The sequence below is a fragment of the Rhinatrema bivittatum genome, chromosome 12 (assembly GCF_901001135.1).
Source record: "Rhinatrema bivittatum chromosome 12, aRhiBiv1.1, whole genome shotgun sequence".
NCBI lineage: Eukaryota > Metazoa > Chordata > Amphibia > Gymnophiona > Rhinatrematidae > Rhinatrema > Rhinatrema bivittatum.
The window spans coordinates 77,225,357-77,240,332 of NC_042626.1; the positions used below are offsets into that span (position 1 = coordinate 77,225,357).

General features: G+C 48.3%; 1 protein-coding gene across 2 annotated transcripts in view; it reads left to right on the plus strand.

The window, feature by feature from the left end:
* PIP4K2B (phosphatidylinositol-5-phosphate 4-kinase type 2 beta) overlaps window positions 1-7,072 on the plus strand; it is a 66,775-nt gene extending 59,703 nt beyond the window's left edge. For both annotated transcript variants that reach the window (XM_029572984.1, XM_029572985.1), the window contains exons 8-10: window positions 2,587-2,842; window positions 3,283-3,386; window positions 3,669-7,072. In XM_029572984.1, coding sequence (XP_029428844.1) covers window positions 2,587-2,842; window positions 3,283-3,386; window positions 3,669-3,749 — 441 coding nt within the window. In that variant the 3' untranslated portion in view covers window positions 3,750-7,072. The remainder of the gene's footprint in view (window positions 1-2,586; window positions 2,843-3,282; window positions 3,387-3,668) is intronic.
* The last annotated feature ends 7,904 nt before the right edge of the window (window positions 7,073-14,976 follow it).

The following is a 14,976-nucleotide window of genomic DNA, read 5'->3' on the forward strand; positions in this document are numbered from 1 at the left end:
CCCAGCAAGTGGCTCAAGACGCCTTTCTGTTCCGCTGGGAGGGATCAATGTATGTATTCCCCCCCCCCCCCCCCCCGATCCCATTTATTGTCCAAATGTTTCAGAAATGCATTGCGGAGGAGTCTAATCTCATCCTCATAGCACCGGTGTGGCCCAGGCAACCGTGGTATGCCTACCTCGTGCACCTCTGCCTACAACCACCTTACAGACCGAATCTTCTAAAATAGGAGGATGGGGTGCTTCTTCATTCCATGCAGAACTCCCTTAGTTTGATGGCATGGAGATTGAAAGGGAGATACTGAGCCATCTGCCTATTTCACTGTAGGTACCAGATATCATCATTTCCTTACGCAGACAGTCCATGCTGACAAATTATGCAGCCAAGTGGTCATGGTTTCACTGCTGGTGTATATTGGCGTCCCTGGACCCCTTTCAGTGCTTTCCGGAACACTTGCTTCAGTGCCTGCACTCTTTGTATATGTCCAGACTAGCAATTTTGTCCATCAGGCACACCTCCGTGCCATTGTGGCCTATCACCTTTCCATTTAGGATGCCTCTATTTCCACGCACCCCCTCATTTTTTGTTACATGAAAGAGGCTTTGAAACTACGTCCTCCAGTTACACGGCCAGCGGTTCCATGAGACCTAAACATGATCTTGGAGGCGCTGATGCATCCTCTATTTAAGCCAATGCAATCATCCTCAGTGAAGTTTCTCACGTGGAAGGTACTCGTTCTAGTAGCAATAACTTTGGCACGGAGGGTCAGCAGCTTCAAGTGCTTGTCCACCACGCTTCCTATCTTCAATCACAAGGTCACCCTTCAGACACACCCGTCCTTCCTCCCAAAGGTGGTCTCTGCATTCCATCTCAACCAAACCATAACACTGCTGACCTTTTTTCCACAACCGCATGCTTCCAGCCGGGAAGCTCTGCTTCACACATTATATTTCAAAAGGGCGTTGGCTTACTACAAGCAAAGGACTAGTATGCCCAACAGACACTCAACTTTCTGTCCTACAACCCGAATGCTCCAGGATTGCCAGTAACCAAACCTACCTTAACGAATTGGTTGACCCAATGCATCCATTTCTGCTATTCTACCAAGTGTGAAAGGTTGCTTTCGAAACTCAAGGCACATCAGCTGAGAGCAGTAGCTGCCTCCATTGCACACTTGCAGCAAGTGCCAGTTAAGGACATCTGCAAGGTGGCTACATGGTTTTCATTGTATACCTTCACGTCTCATTACTGCCTCCATTAACACGCCAGCACCGACTCATCCATGGGGCAAGAGATACTGCATTATGCTACCAACTCTTAAAACTGTCCACCACTTTCAGGGACACACTGCACAGAAGATCCTACTCATATACGAGCATCCACAGTCGACCTGCTCGCATGGAGAGCTGAGCTCTGGGGACTCCTGGACAGCATGACTAATTCAGCCTGCTTATCTGCGGGGGAAAAAAGCAAGTTTGCTTACCATAAACTGTGTTTTCCATAGACAGCAGGATGAATTAGCCATATGTTCCCACCCTCCTCCCTGGTTAGTTCTGTCTTCGGCCTGCTCTGCTCTATTCTTTCTCACAAACTAAGGTGATGCAGGCAGATGCACAGGAATGTACCGCTCTTTTAATATTCTCTTTTAATGCTTAAATATAACTTGTTCTTATCATGAATAATACTGTCTATTTTTATTATTTTACCATGCATGTAATTATTTGTGTTAGAAACTGCTTTCCTCATGCTTTGTTAACCGTTGTGATGGCTACACCGAACAACAGTATACAAAAAGCAATAAATAAATAAATAAAATTCAACGTTCTAAGAGAAGTTCCCACATTGGGCCGCCAGGGGGCGCTCCCAGACAACATGGCTAATTCATCCTGCTATCTACGGAAAAGACTGTTTACGGTAAGTAAACTTGCTTATTTCACCAGAATTCCCTCACCCCTGTACTCGCTGGTAGATGCTTTTGGACACGTCCCCCTCCAGCCTGGCAGGTTATTCCATGGTGGAGTGCGAGAGGCATGACTGAGAAGGCTCTAGCTCTGGACCCAGAAGCTTGGCTCCTCCAATCCCTGGGATCTGTGATAATAGCAGTGCTCTTGCTGGTGTATATTTAAGAAGCTTACCTAGGCTATTTAAAGCTTTATGAGTATTTTAGATTTACCCCTAGCTTCTACAGGGAGATAATGCAAGTATGCAAGTACCTCAAAAGGGATGAAATGTGATCCCCCCCCCCCCCCCCCCCCTCTCTGAAGTCAGCTTCATTGTTTTGAAGGAGACCTATCCAGACTACATTTTATAATCTGTAATCCCTTTGAGTTTAAATATGATCTAAATACAATTGACTCGTGCAGAATCTCCAGAAATCTATGTATTCAATTTATTTATAATGGCACAAAATCCTGTATAAAAACTTGGTTTTTGGCTTGTGAATGCTGCTTGATACGCTGTCTCGCTGGGTTATATAGAGATGGAGGCAGGTGTTTAACTTACAGTAACAAAAACTAAAAGCACGGTATTTTTAACAGACCTGCTCTTGAGGCTGCTCCACTGATCTCTGCTGTTGAAACCCTTTCTAGTTTTTATGGCAGCTGCGAATCATGGATTACAGCCTGCTAGTAGGAATCCACGACGTGGACCGTGCGGAGCAAGAGGAAATGGAGGTGGAAGATCGAGCTGAGGAGGAAGAGTGTGAGGATGGCATTGGTGGGAACCCCATCTGTTCCTACGGTACCCCACCCGACAGCCCTGGCAACCTCCTAAACTTCCCCCGCTTTTTTGGCCCAGGAGAATTCGACCCTTCGGTGGATGTGTATGCCCTGAAAAGCCACGACAGTGAGTACCAGCAGATCCTGGGATTGTACTGTGCTGTGTGAATGCCTAGCTTCAGCCCCCAGGACATGAGATTCCCACATCCTGTTAAGAGATGCACATCACACTCTCCCGTGCAATATTTGCTAGAAGAAGCCACTCAAATAGATCTGTCAGTATTCTGAACTGGCCCCTGTATGCTTTGCATTTACTTATAAAATGTACACAACAAGCATATGTCTTCCCCACTGAAAGCAGGAAGGAAGCGTAGATCTCGTTTGTATTTATAGAAGCCATCCTGCTGCTGTTTTCTGCAGTAGTGAGCAGGGATTGTGGGACTCTGGCTTTCCTGCACTGTGGCATCTTTTTTTCCTCTGTATTGTGTGTGACGCACAGGATGCTTACTGACCAGCTGAGTGGTTGTTTTTTTGCAGTGCCACTGAAACCCTTTGTTTCTTTCTCAGATGCCCCAAGGAAGGAAGTGTATTTCATGGCTATTATAGACATCCTGACACCATATGATACAAAGAAGAAAGCTGCACATGCTGCCAAAACAGTAAAGCATGGGGTAAGCATGAATAGGGGTTGTGGGGGAGGTAGGTTCTGGGCATTTTCTGAAGCATGGGGGAAGGCGACAGATTCTTGGGCCTCTCTGAAGCATGATGTAAGTGTGGACGGGATGGGACTGGGGGGGGATGGCAAGTGCTGGGTCTCTCCTGAAGTATGGATGGGGAGGGAGGCAGAGGCATATTCTGGGCCTGGGGTTAGCATGCATGGGAACGGGTAGCTTCTCCTGTAGTTGCAGTTCTTGCCTCTGTCTTACATGTTGTTTCTGTCTTGTTCCTTCCAGGCCGGTGCAGAGATTTCCACAGTGAATCCAGAACAGTACTCCAAACGCTTCATTGAATTCATGTCCAACATTATTACGTAGTCCTCCTCCTGTCCTCCCTCAGCAAGGGAACCCCAGAGACTGTGCGAGTGCAGGCTGCAGTGTGTCTGTGCCATGCGGAGGTGCTGCGCTGGATGCTATTGTGTAAATTGCAGGGTGCTTGTATTAGATGTTACACTAGAAGACGGACTTCTGTTACAGGAATGCCATCATGTGCATTTCAGGACCTTTTTTATCTCCTTGCTTCGGCACTGCTATTTCCCTGCTGCTTTTCATGGAGGAGTTCCCCCCATGGCCCTTTTGGTTGAGGGGAGGAGGGGTGGCAGATTCTTGAAAGTCAAAGCCTTTCCCTGAGAGAGACCCAGCAGTTGGAGCCTTCAAGTGGTGCTGAGCATGATGTCTCTTCTGCAGAAGATGTGGATTGTTGATTTAGTTACTAGAAGATAGCTCCTGAAGCTAAACAGGGCATTCCTGGGTAGGCATTTTCTAACCGAACAGTTCCTTCTTTTAATGTGAGTTCATCCTTTGTGCGTGTTTAGCCAGGAAGGGAAAGGAGAAACCTTTTTTAACTGTGTATGTTTGTGAATCATTGATAAACTGAAAGCCTGTGGGAAGGCAGCAGACGAAAGAAAGAAGTGAGTGGCCAGATGAGCTAAGCGGCAGGAGGAGTCTGGGACTTCTTTAAGAGAACTTTGCGCATGGGCGTAAGGTTAACTAAGGGAAAGCTCTCTGCAAGTTTCCTTGGTTTGCAGTTGGGGTTCACAGGAGGATTGGTAGAGTCTCCCATTGGTGCTACCTGAAAGGTATGGTGGTGCTGGTCTCATCCTATTTTCCTGAATTGGTTCGATATATGCAGCAGTTCTACTGCATGGCAGCTTTAGGTAGTCTCCCGGGCCTCAGCAGTTGGTTCCTGGTAACAAATAGCTGTAGATTTAATTTCTTCTCAGCTACTGACACTTCCATTTTCAACTGTGACAAAAGTCCGACAGAAGTGCAAATCCCATGGAATTAGTGGATGAGGCAGTGTTTTTTGTGTTTTACCTTCCCCATGATTTAAGGGCTATAAGAGAACTTGTCCCACGTAACAGACCTTGGTCCATCTATAGCTGGGATGGTGAACTCCTAGTCCTCGAGTGCCACAAACCGGCCAGGTTTTCAGGATATCTACAATGAATATGCACATGCATATCCTGAAAACCTGGCCGGTTTGTGGCCCTCGAGGACTAGGAGCAGGGCCGCCATCAGGAATTTTGAGGCCCCATACAGCCAAAATGTCTGGGCCACAAGCATTCAGTGGATAAAGTATATGCAACAATGTTTGCAGCTGTTTTATCTGCAAATTCAAAGCGAAAAGAAAGAATAAAAAAAAAACCTCTTCTGTGTCTCTCTCCAGCCCACCGCAGCTCCTCTTCCTGTCCCGGGGCCCCGGATCGCTGACATCACGAGGGGAGGAGGAGGGCAAAGCTTTACCCGGAGGAGCACGGGCGCGGCCATCGCTGGGTCCCTTCTCTTTGAAAACCCAACTTCCTTCCTGAGGAAATCCTGAACCCGGAAACAACGTGGGCCACAGCAGGGCAGGAGTGAAAGCGGCGAGTGAGCATGCAGCGGCCGTGCTACCAATGCCCAGGGAGGGCCTGCTAGGCGGCCATAGTCCAGTCCACCTGGCTACATGAGCAGGGCTAAAGTTATTTGGGAGGGGGGGATTTATCCGATTAACTTCCCTAGCCGGATAACTTTTGAATACGGAGTAACTCTCCTAGCTGTCATTGGGGGGGGGGGGGGGCAGGGAAAGAAAATGTTTTAAGAGGCGGATTTTCAGCCCAGGGTCTCCCCATATTCCTCCCCACCCCAACCACCACCCAGTTCCCAACTTTGAGCTTGCTGCACCTTAGGCTGGAATAGGCTCCCTCCCTAGACTTACTCACGTGCTGTGCAAAATTCCACCTTTCCGAGGCTGCTTTTCAGTCTTACCCGCAATCGACAGCACCATCCGAGCTGTAGGTATAGTGAGTTATGGCAGGGTTTACGATCTCAGCAGAGCAGTTTGTTTTTTTTTACCTGCAGCCATGTGCACGCTTTGCTCCGGATACAGCAAGGAGTTCTGTGCGCATAAAACAGGATGTGCTGCTGAGGGCCCGCTACAGCGGGCCCCCATATGTGGCAGTAGATCCTGGGGCCCCATACTGCAGGCCCAAGAATACTGCCCTGATGGCAGCCCTGACTAGGAGTTCACCATCCCTGATCTATAGGGTACTTCTAACAGGAATTCCTTGTTAAGTTGTCCACAAGGAGCCTTCAGTGCAGTGTGATATAGTACGGATGGGTTGAAGATTGGGATCATCTGCCCATAATCCAAGTAAAGGCAGGATTTTAGCTAATCATGTTGTCTTCTTCCTGGGTTCTTCTCATAAAATGCTTTGGATTAGGCCTTTTTGCATGTCCAAGCACCAGTGGTTTCTTTCTCAGACAGCTTTCACTCCTAACTGCTGCATGGTCTCTACTTCTCAGCAAGTGGTCTTCACTGCTTTGTCCTTGGCTTGCTTCCTCTACCTGCAGACACAGGTGACCTCCTGTATATGGTGCTGTGCTCAGCTCTTGAGACTTCAGCCTCAATGGGTGGGAGAAATTGTTTAGCCCTTTCTTGGGGGGTGACAGGATTACATTTGTAACTCTTACTAATTCTGAAGGTGAGAAGCTCTCTTATCCCCCCATTAGTCTGATGCTTGACTCTACCCCCTTAAGTGAGCTATAGATATTGAGGGAAGGTCAGTATGGGATATGGCAGGCACCATTCCTATTTCTTCTCCCAGCGTACACCTGCAGGAAGTAGCAGTAAAACAGGTTTAATTGGTAGAGCAGTTTGTAATAGCGGAAGGAAAGCTTCAGAAGCCGTGGAGCTCTGCTTTGTTTCACTCTGTGCTATAACTTGCCATGTTGGAACTTTTTCTCGTGTTGCCCGTAGTTCTTTTGCAGAGTAAATATTGCAGCAAGACCTGAGCCACGTTTACTATTAAATCAAAAAAAGAGTGGATGATTTAATTTTTGTTTGAGGAACTGTGTGAACAAAAGGTTTGGGCCCTGTGTGCTTCTCTGTTCCCTCCTCCTCGTATTTCTACCTTAGACCTGCTGCTTCTGCACGACTCCCTGATAAGTCATGTTGCCATATTATGTATAAAGAATGCAATTTAATCTTTTTTAAATGTATTATGCCATATCTAACTTGTTTAACAAAAGCATTTTTGTATATTGTTTACAGCTGAGGTAGCATTATGTTTTTTAAAATGCTAATTTTGTTTAGACAGTATTTTTTTTTGTTATTGTCAAATAACTGAAAGGTGAGATGCGAACATTGATTGTTTGGGGGATAATTTTTTTTTGTTTGTTTTGTTTTTTAAAGGGATTCCAAGTTGGAATTTTATTTTGTTTTGTTTTTTTGCCCCTGGCTCTAGGTCCTTTTATTATTGGAAGTATTTAAAAAATATTAATCATGGTTTATACAGTTGCCTGTGAACTTATTTTGCTGATTTTTTTATTTTTTTTTTCTTGGTGGTGTTTTTAAATGTTGCATCTGTCCCTTGAGGTTTCCTTCCCCCTAAAAATGAGGAGGAGGAAAGGTGAAAGGTCCTTGCTCTAAGGCATAGCTTTGTCCTGGGGACCCCTAGCTAGGACCATGTACAAAGATGAAAGACCCATTACCTATATGTACCCAGATCAGTCCAGACTCCTGGATTTTGTCTTCCTGACAGCAGCTGGAGACACAGTTTTACAGATAGTGCTACATAACCTAATGTACCTGCTATTGTCGCTCACTATTTTCCTAGTGCGTAGCCAGATGGACTCAGGACCAATGGGTTATGTTCCTCTGCCAGCAGATGAAGAATGAGTCAGATTTCAAGGCTGACATCGCCCTAGATACACCCCTGCAGTGCCCTTAGCCCTTTAGTATTTCTCCATCTCCAGCAGATGGTGGATGTATTTCTCCCTATGGGGATTGCTGTACTTTTTGGAAAGAGAAATTTTACATTTGAATTGGAGAAAAAATAGATCCCCTAAAGGTCCCTCCCCCAGTTGAGGATTCCTGAGGCGATTTCTGAGATCCCTCAGAGGTGTGCCTTGGTCCACGCCGATTCCAAAGCCCTCTCCCTCCACAGCCAGAGACAGTCTCTGACTCAGCCAGTAAACACTGAGCCCAGGTAAGTAAAAAAAAAAAAAAAAAACACCTCCCGATTCAGAGACATTTGGAGGGGTTCGGTAAGACTTCCGCCAGTCTCCTTGCTTGGCATGCCGTACCAACGTCGTTCCCGATCCTGTTGGTAAAAGGAGATGTGGGCTTCCGAGCTAGGCCCCGCTTTAGATTTTGTCTGCACACCGCATGGTAGGCTGCAGCGGGGCCATCTTGTGCACGTCTTTGTGTGTGTCATATTGCCCTCGATGGAACGTTGGTACGCTCAGTGCGCACAACCTACCAAGCACAGAATACAGGTAAATCCGAGTGCACAGGCTGTGCATGCGCCTCGCTGCATCCCACCTAGGTGCCCAAAATCTGTGCCAATAAAGTTTTAAGTGCGAGCCAACAGACCACAGCACCACCAATGGCTCTGGCAGCCAAGAAACATAGGTGCCTTTCTCTGCACTGCTTGTCATATTAGGGCTTCACAGTTTGACCTGTGAAGTACCCCGGATCTGGAGTTCCCCCGGGATTGGGTCATCCTTGGGAGAGGAAAATTCAGCAGCACACATCCCAGTACCTCCTGGACTAGGTACTTCAGACCCTGAAGATGCTGTGAGTTCCTGGGGTGGATTCTGATGAAACCAAAGAAGAACCCCATTCTGATTTCCTTACAGAAAGCCTCTTGCTACTTTCCAGTACTGGAAGCCATCCAGGTGTTGATTTACCTGGAAAGGGATGTCCCAGAAGCAAGTTTTAAAGGGGGACGAGTGTTAAAAGCTCTATACCCACTGGATCTGGCAATGAGAGAGCGTTTATGTTTTGCTAAAGTGGAGGCACTGGTCTGTGTCATCTCTTAAGTGAACAGCTATCCAAGTTGAGAGAGGAATGGCCTTAAAGGATAAGCACGAGAGATAGATGGAGTCCATTCTTAAAAAAAGGCCTTTGACGCAGTACAGATTGCTTCTTGTTCTGCCCTTGTAGCTCGTTCATGCCTACTGCTCTCTCAGGAGGTGGATGACTCGGGGATGAATTCTAGAACAGTTATGGAACCCACCGCCTTTTTAGCAAACACTGGCTCGGATCTAGTCTGTACTTCATCCAGAGGAGTGGCCTCATTGGTGGCGGCCAGAAGACAGCTATGGCTACGGAATTGGTCAGCAGACGCAACCTCCAAGGCAAATCTTACAAAGATGCCCTTCAAAGGATCACTCCTTTATGGAAGTGAACTGGAAAAGTTGGCCAGTAAATAGGGAGAGTCCCCAGTTCCAAGGCTACCAGAAGATTAGAGAAAGCAGTTATAGTGCCCCTCGCCTATGAGGGGTCGATCCAGGAGCTCCCAATGCTTTTGTCCCTACAGAAACTTGACATTTCAGGTCTCGACCCTCTGGGAGGTCTCAGTCCTTTCTTAGTCAACTGCCCAAGAGGGGCAGGCTCAGGTTCATCCTGAAACCCCCAATTAATATTTGCTGACCCACCTTCGGAATGAGGAGATAGGGGGTCGACTGTCCCTCTTCTACCAGAGGTCAGTTGAGATCACTTTGGACAAATGGGTACTGGAGGTCTTACGAGAAGGATATGTGCTGGAATTTCACAGCACTCCTCGGGACATTTATTTATTTGCTTGCTTTTATATACCGACATTCGTCAGGAACATCACATCGGTTTATAATGTAATACATGAGAGACAGTTAAGACAAACAGTTACATCAATAATTAAGAAAACATTCAATTAAAATATTCAATAAACATTTTTAAAAAGTAAATGCTAAAATCAAAAAGTTACAGTGTGAGCTGAGTAGAAGGGTGCTCTGCTTTTGTAAATAGGATAAAATCATACATAATATTAAAAAGTGTTTGCAAAAGCCAGAAGGATGAAGAATAGTCAACAGGAAAAAGAGGTGATATTGTCTCGGTATAAGTCTTTAAGATCTCATTTGGAGTACCTTGTACAAGTCTGGAGACATGATGATAGCTCCTTGCCACTCCCAGCACAAGAAGCAGGCAATGGAGACTACTCTTTTAAGGCTCCTCAGCATGAGGGCTATAATCCCAGTACCTGTGCCCCAGGAAAATACAGGGCGTTATTCCATCTATTTCATCGAACCCATGAAGGAGGGTTTCTTTCGCCCTATCCTGGACCTCAAGAGCATCAATAGACAATAACGAATGATTCATTTCTGCATGGAAACCCTACATTCCCTGATAATGGCTGTACAAGCGGCAGAGTTCTTAACCTCCCTAGACTGATCCAAGGCCTACCTACATATTTCAATCTGTCAAGAACACCAATGGTTCCTCTGCTTTGTGGTACTGGATCACCATTATCAATTCTGGGCACTGTTCTTTGGCCTAGCCACCGCCCCCAAAACATTTTCCAGATTATGGTGATCATAGCTGTAGCATTGAGAAAAGATGGAATCCTGGTGCACCAATACTTGGACGACTGGTTGATCCAGGCCAAGTCCTTGGAAGAGAGTCTCTTGGTGACAATAGGTTGACGACCTCGCTTCAGGAACTTGGTTGGGTCATAAACCCGGACAAAAGCAGCCTCACGCCCTCCCAGTCTTTGCAATATCTGGAAGTCCGGTTCGACACCCAGGCAGGGCAAGGTCTTCCGACCATGCGGATAAGGAATGTGATGTCCCATGTGCATCAGTTGATGAGCACAATACGCCCAACGGTGTGGAGCTATCTCCAAGTTCTCAGTTTGATAGCGGCAACCCTGGAAGTAGTGCCATGGGCGAGGGCACTCATGGGACCACTTCAATCCTCACTACTGTCACTTTGGAACTCAGTCTCAAGACTATTCGATTTGCCTCCACTCGATGGGAGTATGCTCTCAGCTCCAGTGGTGGCTACAGGAAGCTAATCTGAGCAAGGGTGTACACCTCTCCTCTCCAAACTGGCTAGTCTTCACAACAGATGCGAGCCTCCAGGGCTGGAGAATTCACTGTCAGGAACTAACGGCCCAGGGGTGTTGGACCGAGGAAGAGGCCCTCTGCTCTGGAACATCAACCTCCTGAAGCCCAGTCAGTGAGTTTGGCGTGTCTACAATTCAGCCGCAGACTCCAGGGTCAAGCAGTCTGTGTAATGTCAGACAAAACAACAACAGTAGCCTACATCAACTGCCAGGGTGGAACCAAGAGCCAGCAAGTGTCACAGGAGATAGACCTTATGTAATGGGTGGAAATACACATGCAGGTGATCTCAGCCTCCCACATTGCAGGAAAGGACAATGTCAGCACAGACTTTCTAGGCTGAGAGAATCGATCCAGGAGAGTGGGCGTTGTCGGCCAAAGCCTCTCAGCTGCTAGTAGATCACTGGGGGTCTCCTGTCCATCGACCTGCTGGCCACATTCACAATGCAAAGGTTCCCCCAATTCTTCAGTTGCAGAAGGATTGACTCTCTCGTTCAGACCTGACTGGAAGAAGAGTTGCTATTTGCCTTCCCTCCGTGGCCCTTGCTGGGCAGGATCATTTGCAGAATCAATCAGCACAGGGGATTAGCCCTACTAGTAGCTCCAAACTGGCTCAGGCATCCATGGTATGCGGACATGTGGAGACTCCTGATGGAGACCCCCTGTGCCTCCCACCTCCGAGGGCCTGCTACTGCAGGGACCAGTCATTCATGAGGATCCAACTTGATTCTGTCTTACAGTCTGGCCCTTAAAACAGCTCGCCTGCTGAAGCAAGGATATTCTGCGGCAGTAATTGTCACCTTACTCCACGCGTGGAAGTTCTCTACATCCCTAGTGTATGTGCGGGTCTGGAGAGTATTTGAGGCCTGGTGCAAGGAAAGCAGTGTCTCCCCCCACCCCACCCCTCAGATGGTCAAAATCCCACTTATTCTGGAATTTTTGCAGGAATTTTGCAGGATTTTTGCAGGATGCATAAGGGTTTGACCCTTCTCCTTGAAGGTCCAGGTAGTGGCTCTCTCATGTTTCAGAGGCAAGGTGAACGGAACCCAGCTGTTGGCTCATCTGGACATGGCCCGTTTTCTGAAAGGGGTAAAGCATCTCCAGCCACCCCTATGGTGGCCGGTTCCTTTGTAGAATCTTAATCTAGTGTTCCTGAACATACTCAGATCAGTCCAGAAAAGTGGGTTGTGTATCCCTCCCAGCAGGTGAGTCGGAGAACAGTTAGAACTTTGGGCACTGCTACATAACGAGAGTGCCACCTGCAGTCACTTAGTATTTCTCTGACTCCAGCAGGTGGTAGAGATGCACTCCTGTAGTCTGACTAGTTTTATTTGATTTTTAGTTACTTGGTATTTTTTTTTCAGGGATTTCTTTTTCCTTTCTCTCAGCTGCGCTTCCTGAGGTGTTGGACACCTTCATGGGCCATCCCTCACTGGAAGCCGGGCGTCCGAGGGGTTGGACACCCCTGTCTGTGTTTCGCCCGCAAGTTCTTGGGAGTGGAAGGCCAGGGGCTCCTGGTTACTTCACACCAAAGCTGCTATAGCTGCTCCTTTTCCTTCTGCCTTTATTTGCTGCTTCATAAAGTTTAAAAAAAAAAATGGGGAGCTGAGCCAGCAGACATCTTTTCTGAGGTAAGGTGTCGGTGCAGAGAGAGGCTGTGGATAGCAGCCGTTTCAAAAAAAGGAGCAGCGTAGTCCCTCTTAGCCTGGGGCTCTGGGTGATTTCTAGAGGAAGAGGGTGACTTGGGCTTTCAGCCCGTGTATTTTTCAGCGCATTTTGCCGTTTTGTTTTTTTTTCGCCGCGTTTCAGCTCTACTGTGCTGGGGACTGTTTTGTTTTTCTTTTGGCCTCCCGCTCCGTTGGAGCGAGTGTTTTTGCCGACAGCTGTTTTTCCTCCCCTCAGGCAGACCGCGTGGCCGAATTAATGGGCCCTCGTACAAAATCACTGGCCTGCCGTGCTTTTGGTGTGAGCGGGTAGGCACTGGACTCGGCTGACCTTTGTGGCTTGCTTCTCCGGCATGGAGGGCTAGTCGAGGCTGACCAAATTCCCCCACAGGGGGGGTGGGAGGGCGTTGCTCCACGGGTCACTTGAGGAGGATTCCCCACTCATTTTGGCCCCTGTGGGGGATGATGTTGCGGAGGAGGAAACGAGACCCAGAGGAGTTTTCCCTGGACTGTATTTTATTTATGCACCAAGCCTTCTTGGCTAGGAGATAGGCAGTGCCGAAGCGGCTCGGACATATGGGGGAACCCTGTCGGTGCCTCCGGTGAAGAAGGCTCATGGCTTGGATGCGCAGCAGTGTCCAGGGGATCCCTCTCCCCAGACAGGGGATTCCCTCAGTGTGCCACAGGACCTGGGAGCGGGTGCAGACACTGCAGCAGACTCTGGGACGGGTCCGGGAGTAGACCTGGATCTGACTCCGGATCCAGGGGATGTGGATCCTGATGATCTGGATGGTGACTACCTCCCTCCAGTGGCGGGTGATGATCCCAGTGTGGTCTGCCTATTTCAAGCGTGAAGAGCTCTGTCCTCTCATTCCACAGGTCTTGGACGTCCTGGGGCTTAAAGTTTCTCAGGAGGAGTCTGACAATGAGGGAGTTAATCCTGTCCTCTATGGTATCTGAGGTCTGACAACTTCTTTTCCGCTACCTAAAAAGGTCCGCAAACTAGTCTCCCAGGAATGGGATACTCCTGATGCGGGACTGAAGGTGGGCAGGGCTTTGCAAAGCTTTACCCCATGTCCTCTGATATTTTGGATCTTCTGAAGATTCCAAAGGTAGATGCGGTAGTTTCGGCGATCACTAAAAAGACCACTATCCCAGTAGCTGGGGCCGTGGCACTGAAAGACATGCAAGACCGCAAGCTTGAGATCCAGCTAAAGCGAGTTTTTGAAGTAGCTGCCTTAAGTCTTCAGGCGGCAGTTTGTGCTAACCTTATGCAGAGGGCGTGTCTGTGTTGGGTTCAAGATTCCACCTCCTCATCCGCTTCCGGTGGCAGCGGAGCGCTTCAGGCCGCTCATTTAGAAGCAGGCATTGCTTATGTGGCGGATGCGCTGTATGACCTTGTGCGGACGTCAGCTCAGAATATGGTATCAGTGGTGGCAGCGCGTCGCCTTCTATGGCTGCAGAATTGGACAGTGGATTTGTCCTCAAAGTCTCAGCTTTGTAACCTCCCCTTTAAAGGCAAGCTCCTGTTTGGGGATGACCTTGATAAGCTGGTAAAGCTGCTCTGAGAGTCCAAGGGCAATTAGTTGCCGGAAGATAGGAGGTCTTCCAAGAAGGTTTTTCTGCCTCTGGCTCGTTTCCGGGACTCTCGCCGGTACCGAACCGCCAGGTATTCCGCGCCTTCTACTTCCAAACAGACTCCGGGATGCCAGCAGTCCTTTCGCGGTGGTCGCCACTCCAGCAGAGACTCTGGAAACCTCGGTGCCGGAAACAGTAAATCCTCCCAATGAAGCCACGGGCACCCATTCCATCGTCTAAGCTGTCTGAGGCAGATTATCCAACTTTTACACGGAATGGGCGAGAATCACTTCGGATCGCTGGGTCCTGGAAGTGATCAGAGATGGCTACGCTCTAGAGTTCTCGTGACCGGTTCGGGAGGTATTTGTGGAGTCCCGCATGGCATCTCACGCCAAGCGAGAGACTGTGTGGGCCACCCTGCAGCGCCTTCTCGAGCTCAAGGCGATTGTCCCCGTTCCGGAGGCTCATGAAGGCTGTGGCCGGTACTCTGTTTACTTTGTGGTTCCCAAAAAGGAGGGCACCTTTTGGCCCATTCTCGATCTGCAGAAGGTAAACCATTTGTCTTCGGATACCTCGTTTTTCGAATGGAGTCCCTGAAGTTGGTAATGGCTGAGGTCCGAAAAAGAGAGTTTCTAGCATCCCTGGACCTCACGGAGGCGTATCTACACATACCAATCCGGTTGAGCCATCAGAGGTTTCTGCGCTTTAAGGTCTTGGGACAGCACTACCAATTTTGGGCCCTTCCATTTGGCCTATCCACAGCTCCTCAAACTTTCACCAAGGTGAAGGTGGTGGTAGCTGCCTTCCTTCGCAAAGAAGGGATTTTTGTCCATCCTTGCCTAGACGATTGGTTGATTCACACAAAGTCTCGGGAGGACTGCAAGAGGTCTGTTTGTATGGTGAAGCTCACCTTACAGGCGCTTGGGTGGGTTGTCAAT